Here is a 27506-nt window from a genome sequence, read left to right on the forward strand (position 1 = left end):
CTGCGATCTTGTGAAGATAAGCAGCTTAGAGAATGGATGGATGGATGGATGTATACTTCATTCCATGGCTTGTACTTCGGCAAACTCTTTACGGGATTCCCCCAAATGATCCCCAACCTGAGGTTGCACACTCATTCAGAGTAAAAGTGAGCGGACCTCGCAACGGTACCTTGATGTGTGACATATTTCTACTCACTACCAACATATGATCATCATGACAGGGCACACTTTTAGCTGTGTTTACTGTTCAATCAAGTTGCCTGGTAGGAGTCAGCGATTTCTTTTTTGTTTTCGAGCAAAGAAACATTCCAGGTGGTCAGACAGGAGACCCGTCGCTGTGCTTTTTCGATTGGAATGAGAGAAATGAGATTATGCAATGTGTACGTGTTAATATTAAAGCCTTGGGTGCTGCTATCGCCTAGCTAACAGACAGGTGTGTGGGGGCGCGCGTGTGTGCGTACAGACAGACAGTTAGCCTCAAGGAAATGGTTTTTCGGCAAAACAAGAGCCATGTTAGATTCCGCGTTGGATCAAAAGGTCGATCCTTTTAGATTGATTGAAATTGGATCAGCATCAATATGTATTGGTTGATTCTACAGAGAGAGAGAAAGAGAGACCATGGAGAGGAGCTACTACATTAGCATTCGGTTTATTCTTTTGTCATTTTTATGTCTATGCTCACATTCAAACCCACACAGACAGGACATTAACATTACTATTAATGAACTCCATGATCGAGAGTGGTTGCTCAATTTCACTCTATGAGGAGGAGAAGAAAATGGAGAGGTCATAAAAGGCAGTCGCCTTTCTTGAAAAGCGGTCGAACATTTTGGCCTCACAGTCGGGGGCTCCGATTGACACCAGATACATGCCTACTGTCACTGTGGTCAAAATAAGTTTTCCAAATTAGGATGATTAGGATGCATGTTGATATTTGACCATGACAATCTTTTTCTTCCTGTGCTGTGGCTCATCATTTAAATAACCTGTATCAGATTTGGTTTTATTCGCAGACTTACCGTACAGGTGTTTTTGGAAGGGATTATTGCTCCTGCCCCCGTCCCCTGTTTTTTTCCGCACCCCTAGCCCTGGCTGTCGCACCCCTAAACCGCAGTTGGCACTACAAGTTCTCCCAAGTGTCATCGTTTTCAGAACAGACTCCAGTCTGAACTCGGTTAGACCTCAGTGAAGGTGTCATTCGAGTAGATATCAGGGATGTCTCTGACTGCTCATTATTCTCATCCGATTGAAAGGGCTTATGCCCTCGCGCGTCCGGTGGCCATTCCCCCCGAGAGCAGACCTTAATCCTTCCTCTTGCCATACAATTCCCCTTTTGCACCGCACAGTTGTTCAACTCTGTTTCCGAAGCAACTCTCTGGGACTATTCCAAAGAAAATGACAAAACGTTTCTGTCTAAAGTGTTTCTCGGGTCTGCTCATCACTCGGATTTGGCCCCCCTTTGACTTGCTTATAGCCGTCTTAAACGAGACGGCGCTGAGAATGTGCCATCATCGCAGATGAACAGCATTCATCTTCTCTATCGCACCCCGCGGCCCGTCGCAGGTTTATTAACCTCATTGTTTTGAGGACACTAGTTGGCATATTCATCTTCTTTTTTTTCATGCCACCATTCGTAATTATTATACACTCCTCCCCACTTTTGGGGGGAAAATGAACTTTTATTCATACCGTCAATTAAGATTGTGTGCCGTTTGTCTTGGCCAACCGGGAACACAGCAACCTGAGGAATCATTCCGCTAATGATGACCTGTCAAGCGTGCAGCTGTCTGGGATAAATCATCATTGTCGTCGCCATCTCGTATACAGAGACTCCCCAAACACGCGGGAAAAGCTCTGACAAATATTCGGTGGGGGAAAAAATAAAGAAGAAACCTCAAACTTTGTGCTGTCAACTCTGTGAAACTCGACACATCCAGTCATTAGACTGAATTGGGATGCCGCTATGAATAAACAGACATAATCATATGTACGGTATTGCATAGGCAAGCGACTCATTTGCCAATATAATTTTGGGTTTTTCTTTACAATAAGTCGCTTGCAAACTCTTTGCTCTCGTATACGACAGGGCCGTCAAACTCATTTTTGTCATGAGCCACTTTTGAATTACGACATTGAAACCACAAAAATATTGAATCGCATTGTCGCATTATTACTTTTACGGGAAACAAAATTACCGCAAAATCTCAGCGTCATATTTTACACATCACAGTTTGACATTTCGGTACATTTTTTTAGCAAGGATCATGCAAGTTGACATGATCCCGGGCCTTGAGTTCGACACCTGTGATATACGGTGTATATATTTTTCAAGGAGATGTACAAAGTACAACTAAAGAGGCATGTTTAGGAATGCTAATTTGAGGTAGGTCATAGCCTATAATTGGGGTAGCAATACATACTGGGGTTTACAGAAATCTCAAACACAGTCAGCCCCCCCCCCCCCTCCCATCCCCACTGTAAAGCAAACCTGACAACACGTAGCTGATAATGTTCCAAAAAGTGAGAGTGATAGGCTCCTGGGGAAAGGTCCTCAAATCCTGCGGCTACAGCAGCTGGTCATTTGTTTAAATCACCCAAAAAAAAAAAAGTGCATCTGGTTCCGGAAAATGAAAAAAAGAGTAATGTGGATGAGGAAAAAAAAAAAAGAAAGAAAGAAAAGCAAGCAGATGCAGCAATGTTGTGCTTCTGAATGTTTCAGGGCTATGAGAAACTGGATGTTGGAAACAAATGTTGGCCAGCAGAGGCCAGAACCTTCGTTTTGCATCCCATCATCATTTTTGGTTGGGACTTGCGTCATACTTAAAAAGTATAAATAGTTGGGTTTTTACACCAGCACTCAACCTCTAGCGGGCCTATCTAGCATGTGTGTGTGAACTGATGAAGGCTGCTCAGATGAGAGGAGAAACGTTGTCCAACTCAGCCGGAACATTTCAATTTCATGAAAATTTGATATTTTGGGCGAATGAGAATGTAATAATAATGACATAAAAAATATAAATATAGATTGCCTTCATTTTTGCAGCATTCGTCTCATAATTTAAAAAAAAGTAACAATTTGCGACATTAATATTACTTTTTTTCATACTGTGTTTTCAGTTTGACTTGACTGTAATAATTATTGCATTATTCTGATCATTCAAAAACCAAAATTTATCATGATACTCATTTCCCATCTGTAGAAATTGTTACGATGTTTTGTATGGTGCAATTAATTTTTTTTTTTTTTTTTTTAACATCGCGGTGTCTCTTCTTCGACTACGACTTTTTTTCTCATCTATATTTATTAGGAATGTGTGAACACACCAACTCATGGTTTGGTTCACACTTGTGTCAAAGGCTTCTACAATTTCGTCCCATCAGAGGTGTCTTTCTTTTTTTTTTTGGGAGACTGCCAAGCGGCGCCATCCATCTCGTGCTCGTCTCCACCACCATCGCCGTCTGATTAGTCCAATTTCAAATGTTTAATATCCCGAGATGGATCCTAATGTTGATTTGTCACATTCAATTACGGCGATCGTATTTAACCTTCAGCCCCGTGACTCGCTCACTCGCGCCAGTCCATCATTATTTGTTCAGCCAACTTTTAGACAAGTCTCCATGAACTTTAACCGCGTCTTTCTCAACTTGCTAACTTGATGCTGAGCTTTCGGCAAAGGGGGTCGGGGTGGTGGGACGTACCGCAGTAGAAAATATTTTGGCAAATACTGTATGTGTTTTGTTTTTTTCTACTGCTGTTTGATGAAACACTTTTTGTAATGGTGTGCTGGATTTTACATATTTTTTAATTCAGCCCTTGTAGCCAATTTTACTTGGCAACATAAATTTTGGTTGGCGTGTATATCACGAGTAGACACACAAATGTTTCAAGTCGACCACCGATTGGGTTTGAAAACCGCCGTTTGAGGCTCATTTTAGTTATTTTCAAGGAAGCATTTAAAGATAAAATCCTATTAGCGATTTTGTCCAATTGCTAGCAAATTTTGTGTTCTGCGCGAAAACAAAATAATTTGAAGAACTTGGCTCCCGCTTGAAATCTTTGATGATTCACACCACAGAGCCAATTTCACCATGCAATACATATTTTGGTAGACTTCTCAGTCCTGAATAAACCCACAAAAATCTCTCAAAAAACTTTGGCTCAAAATACTTTTTGGTGAATTTTAGCCATTTTCAGGATGGTGTTGAGTTTTTGTTGGATTTCCTGTTAACACACAGTTGAGAGATGGGCAATGCCAAGCATTTGAGTTTTTGTCTTCAGGACTGGGTGAAGCATGACGATTCACTCTGATGAATTGGCATTAAACACAAGAGCAAGCCCACCTTGAGTCCAATGAAGGTCTCCATCTGGAGACTTTCCCGACTGTCAGAAATGAATTGACGCAAAAGTAGATTGAGCCAAGTGTTATTGTCGTGTGAATAAGTCTTAGTTAAGAGTTGCGGCAGCTGCTTGAGTCGGCATCGCAGCGGAGGGATGTCGGAATTTACGGTCGGAAGGAGCTCAGGGGGCTGAAGGCAATTGAACATCTGCAATGGGAGGTGCGCACTTTACAACCCCCTGCGTTAAACCCCCCCACAACCGCGCATCCACGACCACCCCATTGTCTTGATACAAAAGCCGTGTTGTTTAGCTGTGGGCGTGCGTGCAGCGCAACAAAGCTGTGATCCTTGCACGCAATCTGTCATCTTGAACCATGGCGAGGCATTGTGTCATGATTGCGAAATGTGACGCCTGCAAGTGTAAGACGGTGACAAGAATGTCATCTTCACATTGGCCGTGAAAAGTCAGGCTGGTGGTTTGGCTCACTTTGACATTATATTATTTCAGTGCCAAAGTCATTTCAATCATGTGTCATCGAAAAAAAGAAATCGACTGATAATGCCGTGGTGACTGCACTGAAACTGCACACCATCGGTGCTTGTGATCACCAAGAGGTTCAAGTGTGACGGCAGCTGCCGCGTTGGAGGATCTGGCATGCTGCATTCTGTGTGTCCGCTCTGTAATATCTCCTCTTTCTTGTAAAACAACAATTATTGGTTTCTAGTGCAATTGTGTGTTTGGAATACAAAAGCAGCTCCGGCTTCGTGTTAATGTGACAGCAGCGGCCAGTTAGATGACCTTGTCTACTACATTCCGTGCCAAGCTGACTTCCTTTTCATGCATAAAGAGTTATACATTAGTGTTTTCGAGTGTAGCTTAACAAATGTTTGTTAGTAAACCAGAGATGGCACCCGTTTACTTGTAGCGTTAGTGTAATAGCGGCTACCATGTTAGCCAGGCGACCTTGTGTACTGCATTGCATGCGTCCGCTCTGTACAACCCCTCCTCTTCTCTGCTTGTTTCCCAGTAAAATTGTATGTTTATGACCCCAAAGTGGCTCAAGTGTGATGCATGATGAATAATCTGCCTCAATAACCCCCCCCCCCCCTTCCTTCCCAGGAATAAACTAGAAAGGCAGTGTTACTCACTGTCAAGCAAATATTTTCAGCGCTCCGCCAACACAATTGGCCATTTGGAGGCATTAAATTCACTCACGTTCACTCAGTGAGGTGACGCACAACGCTAACGCTAACGGGGTTGCGAGGGTCCGCCGGGCTTGCTATATAAGTAGAGTCATAGGTTAAGCCTGTGTGGGGCTTAAGGAAACCTATTTCTCTTATCTGCCTTGGTCACGAACCGGCAGCAATAACATTATCAAGGCTCTCTTGTAAGTGCACGGGAGCGGAATTACAGCCAGTGAGGAGATCTGAAACGCCACACGTCGTTGTCCAATCCCGCTCTAATCGGGCCATTGTTGGGTTGTCTTATCGGCGCAGCGTGCCATGAACAAAGAATAGCTTCGGCCCGTCCATAAATAATAACTACAAAGGCGCCGCCGTTAGGTGTTGTAGTTGCGCTGCCTTCCAATCCCTGTTCTGGTTTAAGAGTCCCTGCCTGTCACGGCTGGAGCAACAAGTCCCCCACCCCCCTTTCGCTGACTGACCTAATTTGCGAATATGTAAAAGGACATGCGATGCCACAACGTGGCTTGTTAAACATGCGCATTGGAACTTGTTACTTCTACATTGGCCAAAAAGAGCTTGAAGTACGGTGGTCCAAAAGGCCCAATAAAGGACTGTTACGGGAGACCCGTACTTCAATTTCACGGGTGAGTTCGTCTTGAGAAAAAAACAAAAAAAACAAGCAAGGTTATCGTCAATAACTGTCAAAAAGGAGCAATTGCTCGACTGCAATTTGTAATCCGTGTGCCGTAGGCCTTCGTTACGACCGTGCCGCACCATCAAATCTATGTTTAGCTATGGATATATGTCCAGGATGTGTTACACTGCCCCTAGTGGGCAAGACACCAGAAGGAGGAGCACACCATACGTTCAATTCACGCCTGAAATCAAGATGCAAAAACCGTGTCATTCTTTCCATTCTATTTCAATTTAAATGCAATTGAAGAGGGGGAAAGAAAAAAAAGTTTCTCTACTTTTGAAATGTTGCCTGTCCTCTTTACATTGCCCCCAAAACAAGATCAACGCGTCTGGAAAAAAAAAAAAAATTTGAAAGGCTGCTGTCCCCGTGGAGCTTCCTCGTCAGGTCATCATTGCGCACGTCTACGTTAATGTTGAGTGTGTGAGTGTATGTTTGATTGACATGAGACCGTCCAGTGAGAAATCACAGCGCTGTGTTTCCTGAGAGCAGACAAGGTGATAAAATCTGCTATTCCTGTCAGCTATGCACCGGTGAATTGTTCATCAGTTCACCACCTTTTTTCCTCTGAGACTTTCCCCCCTCTTTTTTTTCCCCACCTCCCCCCTTCTCCCCTCCCTCTCCACTCAAAAGCCGAGTTTGAAAAGGGGTGGAAGCTTTGGTGTGAGCAGAGAGGCCACGGGGGAGTGAATCCCAGCAGAAAAGCACACCGGGGAAAAAGAGCAGCTTCAAACGGACCGGGGTTGAATTGTAGAGGGGTTAGAAAATTGCAATGATTAAAAGTGAAATGTTTGTTTGAAGATAATGTTATTTCTGAAGAGGATTTGGAGCAAGAGACGCAATTGTGGGAGAGCAACTCGGAGGCATTTCCCACAATTATACGGACGTGTTTGCAAAGACAAATCGTCCAGGTCTGCTTTTTTTTTTCCTTTTGCTGCTCCACATCGTACTGATATCGGAAAAAAGGATTAAATAACTGTGCTCACTATGTGTATGTGTGCGCCTTTAAGAGGCGGGGCCTGGTGGGGCTGTGTGTGACATCAATGAGTCTGTGTGCAAGTTTCAGAGCGTGAGCTGTGGCCAACAGCAGTTCCTGCATAAGTGTTCATTGTTTTTCTTTTACCGGACTCATTGAACAGCCGAGCCAAGGTGCTTTTGGTATGAAACTTCACGTCAATTTAACCTTTAAATATCTTGTCTTTCTAACATATTCAATTGAATCTTGCTTGAAAAAGATTTGCCCAATCATTGTATTCCGCTTCCAGTTATATTTTACGCAACATCCCAACTGGGATATATGTAAGTTGGGTCTGTACGTCACGGTCACAATTGAATATTTTATGGCTACAATTGTTTTTGTTTTTGTTTTTTCTCCTCCTTTTTTGTAATGTCTGGGGCTCCGTAATCCTGCGCAAAGATCCCGTGATTGCGCCCCGCAGGGAAGCAGCGGCAACGGGTTAAAGAGGGCAGACGGCTCCGGTGTGAGCGGATAACAAGACGTCTATTTATTTAGGCGGCAGAGACACCGCAGGTGCACATTAGCATGCGCCGTCAAACGCTGCCGGGCCGGGCCGGGCCATCCAGCGCCACATCTGGACAAGGTTGTTACCTCTGCTTTAACCCCCACAAAAAACGGCTTAACACAGAATGTGGGTGTGTGTGCGTGTGCATATTTTAATTAATTTTTTTTACTTGAGTGCTTGGTGCTCAGGTACCAAGTGCTCCAATATATGACCCAACATTCGACAATCTCTTGCAAAGGAAGGGGTGATTGAACTATCTTCATTTAATCCAAGCACACTGCAGGATGGTTTGATTTTAAAGCAAATATCATTTTGGCCTGATTTTCAGCAAGTTTATTTTTTGGCTCTCATGTCCCACTTCTTGACTTCTTGCATCGGCACCAGCTCAGTGTGGGAAAAAAAAAGGATATTTAATTCAAAAATGCAGTTTTCTGAAAACTACGTCCAATACAAAAAAAAGTGATCCTAAATTGAAGTGTTTGGTTGACACATGTTTAAGCGGCCATCCCTAATGTGGCTTTGCGCCTGAATAGCATCCGTCCGAGAGGAGCGGACGGATTTCTGCGACACTAATTCTTCTACCTTCCTATGTCTTTGAGTTCCCCTCCGCTTGCACGGTTTTACATAAGCAACCCCTCATTGAATATTAATGTGCCCGCTCGATGCTTTTTGATGATCCGTTTCTCATTTGGATGAAGATTTACGGAAGCGCGCCTCGTTTTCACGCCGCCTCGCGCCCCCGCCCGTCTAAAAAAAGTCAAATGCCAACCAGCTTTTCGGACGCCATCGAGCGCGACTTCCTTTCTTTAATCTCTCGAATTCAGGATTAGTTTCACATTTTCGGGAAGACGCTCCCGTTGGGTTTGCGCGGCAGTTTCCGGGAATGCCGGCGTCTTTTGTTTCGACCACTGCGTGGAGACAACAGATGGAAAAAGCTTCATTCCGCTTTTGTTGTTATTTCCTGGAGTGGTGCAGAGCATTGTTAGGCCTCCCATTCAGGCAGGGAAAAACCTGCCTGGTAAGGTCCCTGTTCAGTCACTGCGGAATAAAATGGAGGCCCTGAAAACATCATTGCCAAGTTTGATATCCCTCAGCGGGGTGAAAAAGGTTTTGTCTGGTTTTGGTTGTTTTGTCCGGCTTTTTATCAGGCTTCCCATAAAGGCAGGAAGACTTGATGAGCTTCGACGAGGGTGGTTGGTACTAAAGGCTCCAAAGAGCTTTCAACAATACTGTATGTGATACGCATCATTGGCTGTTGGCAGTTGCTTTGGTCATGTTTTTGTTGTTGTTGTTGTTGTTTCTTGGCACTCCCCCATTTTATCGGATGACATCTGGCACCACATCAAGGCAAGTCGTCAGGAACGACATGCCCGCAATTCATGATGAGGGCTTAAAAGGCCTGTTCAGTTACCTGGCGTAAACGCGGGAGACGTTAAAAAGAACGATGGCTATAAATCGGAAAAGAAGTTCATCCTGCATCAGGTTCCCCGCAGGAAAAAGTAGAAGGGCCGATGAAGTCCAGAGAGCCATTCAGTGCCTGCGGAGTGAAATGAGTGAATGTGAAAAGGCACTTAATGGCCAAGTACGGTGGCTATTAGGGGTCAGAAAATGCCATTCCGCTTTTTGCATATATATATTTTTTCCAGTCAATGTCAGGTTTCTCTTCAAGGCTGGTAGGCGAGAGGAACCTATCCAAAAGAGATGATGAAGACTTTAAGGTCCATTCAGTCACCTCACAGTAAAAATGGTAAATATGAAAAGGCACCAAATAGGATCCGAGTCGAGACTGAGTATCCTGTCTGGCTGGCGGGCAACAGCTTTATCATCAGCGCCATTTAGAGTAATCCGGTATGGCTGCGAGGGGGCTACCTCGCCTCAGGCTGCTTCCCCGCACACCCCCACCCGTTAGCCGCGGCGGTGACATGTGAGTACACTGAGATACGAAAGGAGAGAACAAATAACTGGAACGGGCCTCGATCATCACGTAATATACATTTAGATGGTCACGATAACTCAGCCGAAGGGCGTCGTACTCATACGTCATGGTTAATAGTCTCCCCGCAACCAGAGGAAACATTTATTTGGAATGATTTACCCTTTGGATTTACCCTTCGGAAACTCTTGTCAGGGCCACTCCTCCACAAGTTCTCCATTTGAAAACGACCCTGAGAGTTTGAAATGTGGAGTGGTAAGTCATATTGCGTCCCGCTGAATGCAGTATTGATGCCTGCTGTCCCTCACAGGCTTCAAGCACTGCAACGGATCAATTTGGAGGAAGAATCTGCTCCCATCGCTCGTCTTTCAGGCACTCTTTCCCTAAATTATTTGGGGAAAATGCTTGTAAAGTTAACAAATGTTTTAAAAATGACACGAATAACATGAAACGAGCCTTCGTCCGGTCCAGTCAGTTTTATGTCATGCTGTACTGAGCTATGAACATGTTTTAGATTGTCGCTGAGTTGCCAATAGCAAGGTTTGAGCAACCAGAAGCCAGAAGACAGTTTTCTTGTTTTGTTTTGTTTTTTAGGAGAAAGGTGTGATATTATAATGAGGTATTTCCCAACAACTGCAGCCTGTCTCATTAGTATGCCGAAGCAGATTTCCTATTTCTCTACACCACTATATAGTGTGTGTCAAAGATGGGATGAAGACTATCGCAAGAGGAAAGGTCACAGCAATACACTTGCCCAGCTCAAATCGCCTATTTGGCGACATGGTGGTCAACTAGTTAGCACGTCGGCCTCCCAGTGCACAGGTGCAGGGTTCCATTCCGGCTCCGGCCTTCCTGTGTGGAGTTTGCATGTTCTCCCCATGCCTGCATGGGTTTTCTTCGGGTATTCCCGTTTCCTCCCGCATTCCTAAAACATGCAAGGCAGGTTGATTGGGCCCTCCAAATTTCCCCTGGGTGTGAGCGCCAATTCTTGTTTGTCTATGTGTGCTCTGCGAATAGTTGGCAACCGGTTCAGGGTGTACCCCGCCGACTGCCCCAAGACAGCTGGGATAGCCCCCCCCCCACCCCCCACGACCCTTGTGAGGATAAAGCAGATTTGAAAATGAATGGATGGAAGTCGACTATCTAATTTTGTGTGCCGCAGAAGCCGAAACGTAACGATGTCATGCGAATCATGAGGTCATGCGTACTGTACATGCACACGGTGGTACCATTCAAACAGTGAGCCTGTCAGCAAGAGGTGACTGTGAGCTCATGCAAAAGCCTCATGTGGCTAAATGTGCAGAGAAGAACGCAAGCTTTACATCATGCCAAGTAATCAAGACAAAAATCAACCCCCTAAAGTAAGGGCAATAGCAGCTGTGGTGCGGCATAAAAAGGAAGCGAGGGCAAGTTCAAGGAGTTGATTCCTTCCCAAAACTCCCGGAGAGGTTAGACTGTGAATCCCAATGTTCAGATGTCTTATTTCATATTCTCTCTCTCTCTCTCTCGCGCTGTGTCTCTCTCTTTTTAAACTAATAATTCCACAGGCTTTTCTTGTGAAAGTCCTTAATGTCAAATAAAGAAACTAAATGATAAAATTGAATGAGGCATTAAATAGAGTCTGGAGCTGCAGGAGCACGCTGGCCCGACATGATTTCTGGGGTGAATTCTAATAAGAAATAGATCCCGGGACGGCTTGCTGTGTGCGAGGGAGAGAAAGAGAAGGAGGGAAAGGAACTTGGGGAGTTCATTGGCTGTGTGAAAGTGTTATGAACGTTTTTTTTTCTTTTTTAAATAGTACACATGGCTTTTTGCTCCAATGCTAAATCTGCATTTTGAAGGGTCCTGGAGGGCGGAAGTCAAAAATATTGATGCAATTACAGCAACTACTCCTGCATTGTGAGGATACTGCTCATTTCAACTTGCAAACCAATGTCAGAATGGGGAGTCGCACACATTTCTGCCACGTCGGATGGCGTGAATATGCTCACAGCATGCCGCATGGTCGCATAATATCACGACTCTTGTTCAAATCATCACCCGGCCCCATTTATATTGCCCTTTGGAAGGTAATCGACGGGCTGGGTGGCGTTGGAGGGCTGGTGTGTTTTGACTGACGCCCAGCAAAAAATAAAAAATAATATCTATAATATCTCCTTCCGTGCGGCCCGGTACCGGTCCGCAGACCGATGGTTGTGGACTCCTCGTCTAGAGTGGCAAATTATTTTTAATTCAATTATTTAATGTGTACGTGTCGATGTTTGTAATTTGACTGTTAATCCAAACGAGTCAACCGAAGCGGCATCAACTTCATTAGTACATCCTGAGCTGTTGCTCCAGTAGAAGGGGTGGGTGGGGGGTGAAAAAAAACAACCTAATTGCGCTCGATAGCAGTGACATAAAATGAAATCAACGTGGCACACAAAAATAAATAAATAAAAATTGAGCACGTTTCTGCTGGGTGTTAATGTTGACAAGAAGTAACCCCAGGGGAATATATCGTCTCTCTGAAATCATCCCCCAGTAACCAGATAATTAAATCTACAGCCAGCTAGTGGCCTCACTTCGTCGACGTTCAACAGGCAGCGTGTTTTCTCTTGTGGCGCAGCGTGAAAGGACAACAAAGCAGGAGGCTGCATGCAGTTCCTCCTTGATTTATTTATTTCATTTATTTTGAGCAACTACAAGAAAAAAAAATTGCAAAAAATGTTCTTTGTGGTACTCTTGGAAGAAAAAAAAGTGCTCGAATGAATTATTGGTTACGCTCTTGCGAAGGGCAATATAAGTAGGGCCGGGTGATTATCCCCTTCCGGGACGGGGGTCACCACAGTGGACAGATATTCAAAAGTTACTGTTTCATACTTGCATGAATCTATCTACTATCGTCAGTATCGTTTTCGGTCTATTAATCTTACGCGACAGTACGCGTTAAGGTGTAGTTTGCATCGACTGATGGTTCGCATGATTTCACAGATGGCATGATCTCATGGTTAGCAAGACCTCAGAGTTGGCATGGTCGTCCATCATGTATCATCTCACACTTTGTTTGATCTTATGGTATGCATGTGCTCCAAGTTCCAAAAATAATCTCTATCCACCTATTGAAGTTCAAGCTTTACTTTAGACATGTTTCCATCCAAAAGGTTTCTCTTAGAGAAATACGATATGGAGACTATGTGTTCTGCTAATTGCCATGTTACCGGCCCTGCAGCGGGAACATTTTATTTCAATTTATTTTTTTTTGTTTGCAGCTGCCGCAGAAGGTGTTCGTCATCCTCTGGCTTAAACAAAGCCCATCTGCCATCGACTGCAATTGCCGTTGTTTTGGTTTGGGTTTTTTTTTGCCTTGGGTTATTTTTGTGGGGCCCATGCCAAAATAAAGACGTCATGAGATAACAATGGCCGTGGCTAGCAGCTGTGCAGTGATCTGCCTGTGATGAAAATGCATGTTTTTCATTTTGTTCTTGTGTTACGCGTGTCTTAATAACATACCTGTGACAATCTTTCATCATAGTACAAAGTGTTTTACGACAATTGAAAGTTATACTGTATATAGGGGGCGGATGGCATTTGCAATTTCCATAATATACATGTACGTGCAGTGTACATTCTCTCTCTCTCACACACACACACACGCACACAACCCTTGAGAGAGTAAGCGGTTCAGGAAACATAATAAATGTAAATATAATTTTTTAATTATTATATTTGCGGCTTTCCTGTTGATACGGCTTATCGGAGACAGCGTGGATACGCCCTGCACCTCTTGCCTGTGTCCGTCTTCTTACCACTTAATTGCGCTTAATTAGACATCAGGATTAGAAAATATTGCCACAAGACAAAATGAAAATGTCGACAATGCGGGGACTCATTAGCAGTACTCGTCCGGGGAACTAGCTTTGATTAGATTGTTCGTTTCTTCAAGGCAAATCCAGTCATACAAAGGCCGCCTGCAGCAGCCAATCTCACGGTGGCATAAGACATGCGATAAAGCTGGCAGTTTTTCCTGTAGTCATTTTTTTGGACTCCACTGTACAGGGAACATTGCTTTAATGGACGAGTGGGGGTGGTGGTGTTGGCGGGGGGGGGGGGTCTATTAAAGCCATTTTGCGGTTGTATTGAAACACTTATTTTTGTGTGAGCACATAACTCCTACTGTGGCTCCCGATACATTTTAGAGTTCTTTTTAAGATCCTATTATTTGTTTTCAAATGTTTCAATTGCCTGGCCCGACCTTACCTCTTTGAGGTCCTCCGCCCGACTCACCTCCCCGGTGCCTCAGGTCTGCGGACTAAGACACTATTAGAGGTACCGAGAACCAAACGGAGGCTCAGAAGGGATCAAGCCTTTTCCATTGCTGGTCCCTCTCTGAAGAATGACCTCCCACTGAACGTTCGGCAAGCTCCCTCACTGACCATCTTTAAAACCTGTCTCAAAACTCATTTTTATTCTTTGGCTTTTGACTCAGGATAAGACTTGATTTTTAGTTTCACTGTTTTTGTGCTTTATACTGTCTTTATGATTACTTTATTGTTTGTTGTTGTATGAATAATTTTTGCTCCATGTACAGCACTTTGTATACAGCGGGCGTTGTTTTAAAGTACTCCGTAAATACAGTTGAGATGAGTACAAAGGGACCAAAGTTGAACTTTTTGTGAGGTGTATGTCTTGTTACATCTGGCGCAAATGTACTTTTTAACACAGCATTTCAGAAGAATACCACACCATGAATCAGACATTGGTTGCGTTAGTGTGATGATCTGGGGCTGCTTTGCTTATCAGGACCTGGACGATTTGCTCTGATTGACAAAACCATCAATTCTGCTCTTCCCAGAAAATCCTGAGGGAGAAAGTTTTTAGAACTTCAAGATCAAGCACTTGGCATAATTGATATCGCATGACTCTCTCTCGGGATTGGCTCTAAGTAGTCCGCCCTAAAACCATTCAAAAGATGAGATCACAGCAACACGTAATGTCGGTGTCACAGAAGTTCGTAGAATCCACTCAGCATCCAATTAGATTGCTTTTATACTTCTTCCACACACAAATATACTGAGAAACCAAATAACCATCTTTTTCAAGTAAAGGAGATTGTGTTAAAAAAATGACGTTGTAGTACCATGGGAAGGCCGTAGCACTTTGTAAATCGTTTGGGAGTGCCTTGCTGTACTGAGATACATTAACATTGCTTCTACAGTTGTTTTCACTTATTTTGCTTCGGTTAATGGGATTTGTCAGTCAGTTTTAGCATATCTCCTGTCGTCATGTTTGGGTGTCATTTTTATTCTGCAAATCGAATGTGACGAGACCAGAGCAGTCAAAAGAGGGACACACAGATGACCCAACAATGAGTCAATTATAGGAGATGGCTGTGTTGACAGTTTAAATGAACACGTATAACTTCATAATTACGGAACGAGCCAGGCAAAGATTAATAGCTCGGGGAGCTTTTAAAGGCGGCGTATGAATCAACACTTCCCAGCGCAATTACTCTGAGAGTAATTGTGAAAGTGATGACAAGTCGAAGGGAGGCAAAGTAACACCATCTAAGAAATGCCTCTCTATGCCCCTATGGGTACAATCTTTGCGCGCCTCCACAATCGTCTCGATCCTTAGGACGCGCAACTCCATTTCGCCTGGGTAAAAAGTCATCGCCCAGACTGCCAGCAATGAGCCAAATGGTGACGAATATGTTGGCCGTGAATAGGAAATGATTGTGTAATTAAAGCTACCTTGAAAAAGTATTCCACCTGTGGAAAAGATTGCGGTCTGCAGTCCATTAGGATGAGGAGGTGAAGGATGAAGTCGGGCCGGCGAAGTGGGTTGAGTGATGGCTGCTATCTGAGACTGTCACTGGGCCGCAGAATGTGACGTTTGATTAAGGCTGACCCAGAAAACGCAGACGTAGGAAGTTATCTTCTCCCCTTAGCCGAGTATTCAGTCGAAAAATGAACTCGTCTGGCTTTGACAACAACTACGTGTTGATTTACAAACTGAAGGGTCAGTCCATTTAAATTTGAACGTAGTTGAATTGTCATTCGCGCAGATTGGACAAAAAAAAAAAAACTGGGGACAGAAAAGTCAATCAAAGTTGCCTTCGGAGAACTCCTAAATTTTCTGGGAGGAATTTGGTGCTTGTTCATGGTTTGCTATTCACGCCGTTATGTATTCTGCTCTTTGCTCTAAGATGGCAACACTTGTGGTAAATTGACTGTGAAAGATGTTTGACAACTGTTCTGACACTTGCACAACACTTATTTTTGGTGGGATGGAAGGATTTTTCCTTGTATTCATTTGTTCCAAAATTCTAATCATCAATAACATCCTGCACAGAAAGCAGGATTAACCAATGTTATCGTCGATAAAGACGATCACATGCCAGTGGGTGCACTTGATCAACATCATAGAAAGTTCCATCCCTTAAAATTAGCAAGCCTTTTTTTCTGGTCCAAGACAGCCAATGTACTTGAGTAGTTTTAGCTGCTGTTAGCCCATTTATCAAAGTGCTCACATTATGTTACTAATGTGAGGCCTCGTCACCATGCATTGTCAAAGTCTAGTTACCAGGAGCAAACTTCCTGACTACCTGAGACTTGAGGGTTCCATTGATCCTTTTTTTGAGGAAAGACCAACAGAGCCATTTTTGTAAATAAGTAAGCTAAACCAATTGCTAATAAGCCATATCGCTCAGCCTACATTTAAATGTAAGAATGTCCAAGTGGGAGCTATCTCATTAGTAATCATGGGAAAAAAAACTCTTGGGAGAGCCACCATCTCTTGACATGAATGGCAGGTCCTTATGCCCTCATTTGGAGTACCTCAAGTTTCCCCTCTGGGTCCCTGTGAAGTTTAACCTTGCGTGGATGTGTGCATGCATTTATGAAGGACTTCAAGCTGATGACGTTCTTTAGGAAAAGCCATCCTTCAGGAATGGGGCACCACATTGGCCAGTCCTGCAAGGGACCAAGGCCCTCCATGTGTATTGTGATTGAATAACGGGCGCTTTGTAATTGACTTGTCATGCACAATTATGTCAAGCTGTAACCTTTAATTAAGCACCCGTCAATTTTTTTTCCTCACATTTTGTCAAAGCGAATGGATGTGCTATAAATGCTCAAAGTGAAAAGCGACTGGACCAATTCAAAAATTTTCAGGGCATTAATTGACTTTCTGATGTCTTTTCATTTGGCGCCCCAGCCAAGTCTAAATGTAATTGCCAATCCTTTGCTGATGCTTAACTGCTGTCTGGGGTGTTATGAGATTGATCTTGAAAATTTGAATACTGTTAAGTTGTCAATTTCTACATTTTCCAAAAAATTTTGTGCACACTACGACCTTCGCGGAGGACAAGGGGCATGCCGCGAAGAGTGAAAATCTACATTTGACACAGGAAGATTTGTACACAAGATGGCACGTTCCTTGCTAAACAATGGACGACGAATTCCAAAAACCAGTAAATAGGCATATCTGCGAACGCCAAACCGTGAATATGCTCATTTGCGTTGAATGATGTGACATCTTTTTCCTTCCGAGTACTCCACAGCTGAAGCGTTGCTACCTTTTCACATCTGTGCCCTCGTGCATCATTTCAAAGGGAAAAATCACATGAAAGATGTTCTCACAGCGGCAAATATTGATAAACGGAGCAGCTGGCCCTGCCTTCAGGTGCCGCGCTCGCGTTGTCTCTCGCAAACCTCTTTTTCAGACCGAGCCAGGAGGGTTGCCCAAGCAGAATGTGGGTCATTGTTGTCGTCGACGTCTAGGGAGCCCCGACGTGCATCTTGTGCAGGTCTGAAAGGACGCAATAATCCAGCCCCAATATGTGCCAACACGTTTTATTCATCCGGTCCCTCCAGAGTTGCGCTTCTGCTCACGTTTGACATGATGGAGAGCTGTCATTGTGTGCTTCCAGTCTGTTATCTCATCCGCTTAATTCAGGCCATGTTAATCATTGGGGGAGGCGTGCGGGGCTATTGGAAGAACCATTTATGAGCCTGCGTGATCTTGGCTAAAGGACGGCACAAGGCCATCGGAGTGTGAAGTAACAAAGTACAAATACTGTGCTGTAGTATCGGCTTGACAGGGGGTCGGGAGTTTCCTTTTTATTCCTTTCGTGCCGTCTCAACCTCTCACACCGTAAGAGCTAGAATGAAAAACAAATATGGCGCCATGAGTCGCACTTATCTACGTACATATAACTTCTAATCACAAACATCAGTTTATAGAAAGATAAACACAAATATTTACCTTGTTGCAACTTTCAACCGGGCCAAGTACTTTTAAACTCTTACTTCTGTCATCGGCGAATCTGTTTCAGCTTTTCCGAATCGTCCGATCTGCACTATCAAATCACCGTCTCATCAGTCGTTATCCCTCTCCGTTTTCCTTCAAAATAAGACTTCTGCTTAAAAAGAAGTCAAAAGTAAAGGTCTAATATTGCAACAATTTGGCATATACTGTAAACGTGCAGTCCTTTACACTTGTCCTTAAGTGTATTTTTCCCCATGTCCAGAGTGTTTATTTCTGTCACGAGTTTTACTCGTAAATAAGTTCATTCTACTCTACTCCTTCATCAAAATATACTTGATACTTTTTTTTTTTTTTTAACCTCTGTAGTTACAACATAAAAATGACAAATTACAAACACCAACTGCAAAGAAGTCGGGACGTTGTGTAAAATATAAAGAAAAACAGAATACAATGTTTTGCAAATCATTTTCTACCGACTGTACACCCCAACGACAACATAGCTAATGTTCGAATTGATGAAAGTGATTTTACTCTCTCATTTTGAATTTGAATTGGGGAAAAAAAAACGCATTTGGAATTTTACGCATGTGAATTGAAAGCTGAGTGTCACGACTGGGGATGAAGTTCAAGGCCCATTCTGTCAAGAACAGACCTGTACATTGTATGTGTCATATAATTTATGCAATGGCTCCTGTAGCGAGTTATTCATCGTGGTAATATCCAATTTGCACAATGGAAATAAACAGAACGGAACAACTCAAATCCGTACCTCCAATCCAATCCCAGCCAAGCTGGAATGGCTTCGTGTGAGTTGGACCGAAATGAATCACCGACATTGCGATTCAGTCCCATGCCTCACAACAGTTGTCTGCCCTCCTCCCCCTCATAAAATGCAAGTAGTATTTATGATGGTGTGGCTTTCTTTTTTTTTTTTTGGTGTGGGGCGGGCGGTGGAGTGGCGGGTGCTGTCACTCCAGCCGCCTGGTCCCGGGATTTTTCCTCTCTTGATGAATCTCAATTATGCCAAGGTCACCTTTCATTGTGCTGATCTCTGGGCTGCGTTATTGGAACTGGCAGCGTTTCCGCACCATCGTGGCCGCGCATATTGACAGCCGGCGCCCCGTCTGCAAATAAATAAATAAATAAATAAATAAATAGAACACCAACAGCTAAATAAATAAATAAAATGAAAGAGAGTAAAAATGCTTGCGTTCTTTCTAATCACGGCACGTCTTTTGACTTGATGGTGTGTAATCATTTTGTCAGCTGGAATGTTTGGAATGTGAGTCCACAACGCCTCGTTATTGTTTTTCTTTTTCTCGACCCATCTGTTGAGGTTGAGGCTGGGCTTCTTTTGCAGTAATTGTTAAAAAAAAAAAAAAAAAAAAAAGCACAAATTAATTCATGAAGCTCACTGAATTGAGGTCCGAGAGAAGCTGAGTTTGTGAATGACACCATGTGTGATGGTTGTCCAAAATTCCAAAAACATTTTTAAATTAATTTCCAAATTTTAAACCATCATGGTTCATGCAGGACTGTTCATAAAGTAAAAAAAATCGCATCTAAAAACACAGTTTAAACAATAAGTTAATCAATTAAAAACAGAATAAAACACTAATGCAATCTGAGTCTCATGCTGAGTGGAAAGCCGTGGAATGAAGACGTGTTTTAAGATGGCTATTAATAACGGCCAGGTACATAGAGGTGGAGGAGTTCAGAGAGGTCAGGTGGGGTGAGACCATTTAAAGTTTTAAAGACAAAAAAAAAACATGTTCATGTTCAAAAACATGATTTCTTTAACATTTGGTAGCTCTACATTTTGCCAAATAGACACCTGTTTAGAGTTTCACTGGATTTGAGGCACTTTTTTAAAAAATGTGTGCTGTATCACCATGACGACGCAACATGTATGCTCATAAATGAGGCGGCACAGACGCTATTTATTTATTAACGCCTTTGGGTCAACAGGCGCCTTTTTTTTATTCCAGACAAGACACGCTAGCGGCATGCGTAATTGCTTCCCCCCCCCCTGTTGTGGCATCTGCAGAGGAGGTGGGAAAAGAGACGCTTTGCCACACAATTGACGCGTTGACAGGCGGCGGTTAGCTGAAACGATAGGGCCACGACGGCTCCCTGATATCACTTGTTAAACAAGCGGCAGACAGTTTACGTTCGGCGAGGTGTCTTATTTGTACCGCCGTCCGCACATTCCTCGCTCGGCTGAATCTCTTTGCCAGGCAGAAGATTCCCAGCGAAGATCCAAACGGCAGCAAGGAAACCAAATTGTTGTTGGGTAACTTGGTAGTTTTGCCAACGCAACAGTAGCAAAAAATAACGTCATCCTGTCAAGATGAAGATGCACGCCGGATTTTGTGGTATTAATATTTTCAGAAGTTGGAGTCTTTTCTCAGGCCTTACCGTCTACAAGAGTTGTCAATCAGACGAATGAATTCATCATGAAGGCTGAAAACTGATGTGAGTACTGCAATAGAGCGAGCCACGAATCAGTATCCGAATATGTTTTGAATGTTCCAAGGATGCGGAGGAGAAAGAATGCGTACCATGCGTGTTTTGCTCAAAAAGTGCTAAGGATTACCTCCTCCAAGGAAAGCTGTTATCAGGATCCATTCAGCCTCCATCGTTATTTTGGTTGATGTTTAAATTGACCCACACAAAAAGGCTACAAAACCTTTTCAGGGTCTCGATATGCCAGAAACCGTTGCGATTTTGTTAATAACGTGTATTGTGCTGAAAACTGATGTATTTTGTACGTACAGTAATCGCTCGTTTATCGTGGTTAATGGGGACCAAAACCACCTGCGATAAACGAAAATCCACGAAGTAGCGACCCCCCCTACATGTACATGTCTATGACTATAAAACATATTTATAAGGCCAAATTTAATGGTATACATGCATGTAGAAGTATATTTTGTAGTAATTAACATTACTTAATGCTGTATACTAATAGATTTAAACATGTATAAGTTAGGTTAGGTTAGTGTATGAATAACAAAATACAATAAACATATAAATGTAGTACTGTATATGTTGCTCTATATGACTCGCTGTTGTTTTGCTGACTTTAGCTGCTTCTCGCGGACAGTTTGTGGACTTTTTTTTAAAAATATGTTTGAAAAAATCCGTGATGCACTGAAGCCGCGATAAACAAACCGCGAAATAGTAGGGATCACTGTATATCAAAAAAAAATGTCAGTAGTGCCTAGGGCAAGTAAGAAAAATGAATGATCTCTGAGACTAGTTTCACAGATTCATACAAAATTTGGTTTCTGAACACGATGCATGAAAATGTCCCAAGAACTGATGCCCAAGGTTTAGGAGAAAACGTACAACCTGCTACTACATCATTTTTTGCCAAGATCATTCCCAATAAGTACAAGTATCGTAGATGCATCTATTTTGTGATTGTTACTGAAACTTTCAAATTTGACCCACAACATAAACGGAGGGTCAATTTGCCCGTGTCTCGCAGAAGTTTATCATGAAGCACTTGAGCGAGTTTAGTCCGGAAAATGGCGGGTGTGAGGTGGAGGACATACATTTCCACGGTTGAGTGGTGTAATCTTCATGAAATAGCGGTAAATAGGCAGAGGAAGCCTAGCGGAGCCGTCGATTAATGCTGCTATCAAATGGTCTGGGACAAAGAAGGGGACGGCTAATGAGCTGGAAAAAGCAGGGCTGTTCACGGCATTAAATGATAGGAGCCGCACCCCCCAGTTCGTCCACCACCGACGCCGCCGTCCACCATGTTGACACGTAGCGGCAAAGGCGAGACAAATATTGGGAGAAGTCACTTTTAGCGGGGAGCTCTGTCTTGACGTGTTTTCGATGGCTTCAAGGCGTGCTGCTGTCCAATTTGTCTCGTTCCCTTCGACTCCCTCCCTGCCCAATTTCTGGGAGGTCATTTACTGGCAACTTTTTTATTTATTTTTTTTACATCCCAGAAATTGCTTGCACATTTGCTCCGCTCGCTCTCTCGCTGTCTCACTCTTGATCTTTATTCTCGTAAGTCCATTTCATTCGACTCTCTTCCCATCAGTGTATCTCTCGCTCACCCCTGCTAGCATAACCATTAAAAAGAATGGGGGATTTTTGCCAGAGCTGTGATGTCATCAAAACAGGGCGTGTCTTGTCCTCATGGTCCCCACAAACCCTTTCCACCCCCTCGTAGGACTGTCCTCGAGGTGTCAGGATGGACGAGATGAACTCAACTCGATACGTTTCAGCCTTGCCCCCCCCACCCCCCTGAGGCCCATATGAATTTTTGATGCCCGGCGGCCTGGTGCACACCTTTTGCTCGCAGTTTCTCATGTTTAATTAATCCAAAGTTCAAGCTGTAGGACACCACTGCCAAAAGGAATTGAACGATGATGAGGAAAAAAAATCAAACAGAAGGGCGATATTCCTCGTTTATGGGTGGTAGGAGCAGAAGAAGGTGCAAAGACGAGGAATTTTCGCGTCATCCTGTCATACCTCTCTGGGGAATAAAGGACATCATTGCATCTTTGGGGTATCATGTGGCATGTTTGGCTCAAAATTGGCTCGCTTAAATGGAAATGGACCATTGACTCAAACATGGCATACTTCAAACCAAAGTGATGTGTTCAGCCTCAGGGGCTGAATCTTACCCCCGACATTTTCAGGGGACCCTCAAATGTCCTCCTCCAACCTTCCGTGTTTTATCGAGCATGGGTTCTTCTTTGCAGGGCTTTTCCCGATAGACATGCATGTCAAATTTAATGTTGGCATGTAAAATAAATAAATGGCCTTGGTGGCTAAATGTTCAAAAACAATTGGGGGTGAGGATAAGCGGTTCAGAAGATGGATGGGTGGATGGGTGGCGGGGTTGTGTGATTTCTGGTTTACAAACACAAATTGATTCTGACTGGATCTATCAGCTTTGTCTTCTGACAACAAAAATGGCATTGGCGTCTTTACTTGACTTTATTAAAGAAAAAAAAAATGGAAAGCCAACATAAAAAAAAAGCAAGAAAGCTGTTACCACTGCAAGCGTGGACATATTTATCCTACTTGAGCGGAGTGACAGTTGTCTGTGCGGCCGTTTCATTTTTACACGCCACCACTGCCGCAAGAACGCCCAAGAAAAAAAAAAAAGTGAATTAATCAAATGCGGAGTGGAAGGCAAGGGTTGAGAAGAGAGGGTAAGGAAGAGGCGTGTCACCGCTGCATATCCCCCGGTGATGCCAGGGATCTGAAGGGACAGCATAAATAAATAAATGGGTTATGTATGACCGAGCGGGCCCCGGCGGGGGTTCCGCCGGGCGACTAGCTCGGCCTGAGCCAGGAAGATGCACCAAGACAAGTGCATAAATCAGCACGCAATTAGGACGTCGTGATTTCATTTATGGTACCTGCGAGCGGCCCCCGTGGCACATGCTGGCAGATGTCATTTCTAGCCAATTGATTTTTGCAGCCGGTCCCGAGGCCCCTAGCCGTCGCCCCATCCCCTCCCCATTCTGCCTCGCAAATGGATGACAAAAACACGAGCCAAATGGCCGCCCGGGTAATTCCTGCATGATAGCCGTCAAATAATGCAAGAATAAAATCTGACATGGTGGGGGGGTGGGGCAAGGACAAGGCAAGGTGCAACCCCAAGAGCTATAAACACCGTTTGTTTGTTTTTGTCTGAAATGAAGCGTGGACAAACGTTCCTGAAAGGTGCCTCCTATAAATCAATTGTGTTGAATATTGACCAGCATGCCACCCTCTCTCTCTCTCTCTCTCTCTCTCTCTCTCTCTATCTCTCTCTATATATATATATATATATATATATATATATATATATATATATATATATACACACACACACACACAAATACATTTTCCCCCCGAATCCGTTTACAGTCATACCTCGGTTTTCGATTATAATCCGTTCCAGAAGGCTGTTGGAAAACCGATTTGTTCGAAAACAGAACCCACGCCCTTTTTTTAAAAAAAAGAAATCTTTATTGAACACATCTGCTCACAATGGAACACTACACGAGGAAGCATCACTTCCTTCATTTGAATTGAGCTGAACTGGAACTGAGTTTGAGACCCCTGATTTAGATTGTTCAATTTATCTACCATACATGTTTTTGGAATGTGGGAGGAAAGCGGAGTACCCAGAGAAAACCCAGGCAGCCACGGGGAGAACATGCAAACTCCACACAGGAAGGCCAGGGCCTGGGATCGACGTGCTAACCAGTCGACTACCGTGCTCTCGCTCTCTCTCTCGCTATCTATATATTATTTTGAATGTAAAAGCTACTGCATTACATTGTGTCATTGGAAGGTGCTTTACCCACGAATGACAAAACCACATAAACAATGACACTGATAACTTACAAAAGAGATGGACGTGGCTGGTTTTCCATAGCAGGTCGGAGGAACATTTGTCCAGTGACAAAAAGCGTCTCTTTTCCGAACAGTATCTATTTACTTTTCATCCCAAAACCTCAGTCTGGAAAGTATTGCTCCCCTTCACGCTTAAACAATTTAATTAGTTCTTCTAACTTCGGCGGAACCGTTTGACTCAATCACAAGACACAAAGGATTTGCTGGGAGAAATAGTGTACCTTCAATTCCATGGATGGATTATTGAGTTAATAACATTTATTCTCGATAGCGTTTGAAGCAAATAGGAGGGGCTCTTTGAGAGGAACGTGGTCCTTCACGTTACCTGAAAATTGCTTTCAAATTCGAAACCTTATTTCAAGCACTTTGTTTCTGCAAAGGCTTCGCAAGTTGATATATAAATTGATATCGTACTGTGTGTTTGTATGTGACAAAAACACGATCTGTCGCACATGAGCTCGGGGCGGCTAAGGCAAGAGCACAGATATACTGTGGATATGCTGGAGGCTGTAAATTTCCCCAGTGTGGGACAAATAAAGGATATCTTATCTTATCTTATCTTATACCTTCTAGCTTTGTTGATATACTTTCATTATGTCACCATTTACATGTGTTATTTAGCCGTAGTGTACTGAGAAGCCACGACCTGTGATACAAGGTGAATGTGTCGCGGCGCTCCCAATCTATCGCAAGTAGCAGACATTTCCTGTTCTTCTTTATTATATATCCATATTGGGCTGAGTAGCTTGGGCATGCTAGATGCGTATCTTTTCACGATGTTATTGCTACACTGAAAACTTCCATTTCCTTACCTTTTTCCTTCTTCCATTGACACATCTACTGTTACTATCCTATATGTAACAACGTAACTTGCATCTTCTTCTTTGATCATTTACTGAAACAGGATGTGAGAGACGTGTACAGGTTTCTACCGCTACGTCGCTAAAGCTACGCTTACGTTACACGATGTTCTTGGCAGCCACGGCAGCCCCATTTCTCGAAATGTAGTGCACTGTGGGGATTGTATTTATTTTTTTCCTCAGTGCATTGAAGTCTTGCTACCTTTTCACAGTATCAATGATGGGCTATGCGGGGAATGAGAAGACCGAGTCCTGCAAACAGCGCTCATAGTTTACCACAGTAGCCACTGCATCCCAGTCGGTCACTGATGGTGTCCATCTCACTTTTCATGTTCTATAAAGCCTTTCTACTGATAAAATGTGGGCACTGAAAAGCTTCAGGATTAGTGATCAATATTTCTCCCCTTTTTTTCGGACATGTTTGAATCCAACAGTAACCCAAAGAGTGTCGGAGCCCACATTTGAATCCTCTGAGGAAACCTTCTTTTTACACTTCTCACTTCCATCTCTCCTTCTGTCTTCTGGAAATTCAAGCCTGATATTTATGGCCTCATTAGAAGAAAATCACAATGTGTGCTTCTCTTCTCTCTTCGCTGTGTACAGGTGAATGTGTATGTTGTGTTAATGGACCCGAGTACAATCAATTCCCCCCCCCCCCCCCCATGTATCCATTATTGCTGCTGAAACAACACACATTCCCCCCCATTGGACTAATAAAGGTGATCTGATCTGATTTGTGATTCGTAAGTATGCCATGGCAGGCATTGCTGAAGAAGCCACAAAAAGCGTGAGCATCCTGTCTCACTCACGACCGACAGCCTTTTTCTTGACTGGCAAATGCTTTGTAGGTTTGCACAACAGTCACTCTCTGTCGTCGTTTGGTCGTCCATATTTTGTTTGCCTTTCCGAGTCCTTAAAAAATGTTGTCGGTTGTACGAAGTGTACAAACTTTAATGCCTTTGTCTTTGAAGTTTCGGCTGTTTGCTCAGAGTGACGTTCAAACACATGAAAAACATAACCAAAGTTTGTTTGTTTATTTATTTATTTAGTTAGGCAGCTGCTATTAAAACGAATATGGTCATGTGTACAAATGTTGCATGTGTTAATCCAAATTATTGTTGCAAATCAGTCATAAAGTGTGATAAGGCTCAAGCAAATGCCAACAAAAAGACAATTTCACAGAGGTTGAACTAAACCAACATTAAAACAGAGGGCAAACATTTGAGAGCCAGACCTTTTATTATTGTTGTACTCTACAAAGATTACTTTTGCTGGACATGCATGAGAAAGGAAAAACAAAATGCCAGTGGGGCGATAGATGCCAGCATGTTTTTTTTGGGGGGGGGACAAACAAGCAGAAAGTAGTAGAAAGTAAATCAGTCTATCCATATCCAGATACACACACACTAATTAGACATCTGTCATTCTATTCATTGACATGTACTGACACCTACCGTATGTTTGTTCGCATGCAAACATACAAGTGAGCATAGAACTGCAAGTTCTGTCCATTCCAATGCATCATGTAAAATTTCATACAAGGTTTGAGCACTGCACTAACAACGCCCTTCAAGTTAGGGGACACCCTCCAAGATTACATTTAAAAATGTTGGAAACCCATGAGAAAGGAAGAAAACAAAATGGCAGCGGGGCTAAAGACGACAGTGTGTATTTTGAGCCGAATGAAAAGAAAAAGAAAAAAAATGGCCATTTGAACTATCTTTTTTTGTTGGTATTGTTGTATTTCAAAAGCTGAGCCAAGCGTTTTTTTTTTGTTTGTTTGTTTTCTTTTTAGCTGTGCATCGACGTTGTTCTTTCAAGCCATATATTTGGAGTCCCCTCCGAGACCTTTTTCAACACCACATGCAAGGAGAGTGATATTGCACAGTAAGTAAAAAAAAACACACACACACACTGAGGCTAGTGCATTACAAAGAACCAAACAGGCAGCGAAATAGCAGAATAAAAGAATAAAAGCGATGAGATTGATAAAGCGGTGAGGATGATGGGGGAGTAGGAAGAGGTGCCCCCCGCCCCCCGCGGAGTATGGATCCACCAGAGAGGAAGAATGGGAGGCCATTGCTATGGCTTTAATAATGTACACAGGGCGGCCTTAGTGGTCAGCCACAGGGGGGGTGACATTTAGAGTCGGGGAATAGAGTAGATGAGGTTAAGCACCTGCAGTGGACTGGTCACAGTTGGGAGGTGGAGTGGGAGGGTGGGTGATACAAGGATGTCGATTCATATTGGCTGGATTAAAAAGCAGCCATTCAATATGCCTGCGGTCGCATCATAAAAGACTTCATGCAAGCGAGTGTAGAAGAATGGTCGCTCAATGGCTACAG

The 27506-nt window shown here is 43.3% G+C and overlaps 1 protein-coding gene across 1 annotated transcript in view; it reads left to right on the plus strand.

Moving 5' to 3' along the window:
* The window catches only part of LOC147207945 (uncharacterized), a 105938-nt gene that overhangs the window by 48768 nt on the left and 29664 nt on the right, over positions 1-27506 (plus strand). Inside the window, exon 3 of the mRNA XM_086106485.1 lies at positions 26957-27048. Coding sequence (XP_085962611.1) covers positions 26957-27048 — 92 coding nt within the window. The remainder of the gene's footprint in view (positions 1-26956; positions 27049-27506) is intronic.

Source organism: Hippocampus guttulatus, chromosome 3 (assembly GCF_054856545.1).
Source record: "Hippocampus guttulatus isolate MCC_2025c chromosome 3, RoL_Hgut_1.0, whole genome shotgun sequence".
Lineage (NCBI taxonomy): Eukaryota > Metazoa > Chordata > Actinopteri > Syngnathiformes > Syngnathidae > Hippocampus > Hippocampus guttulatus.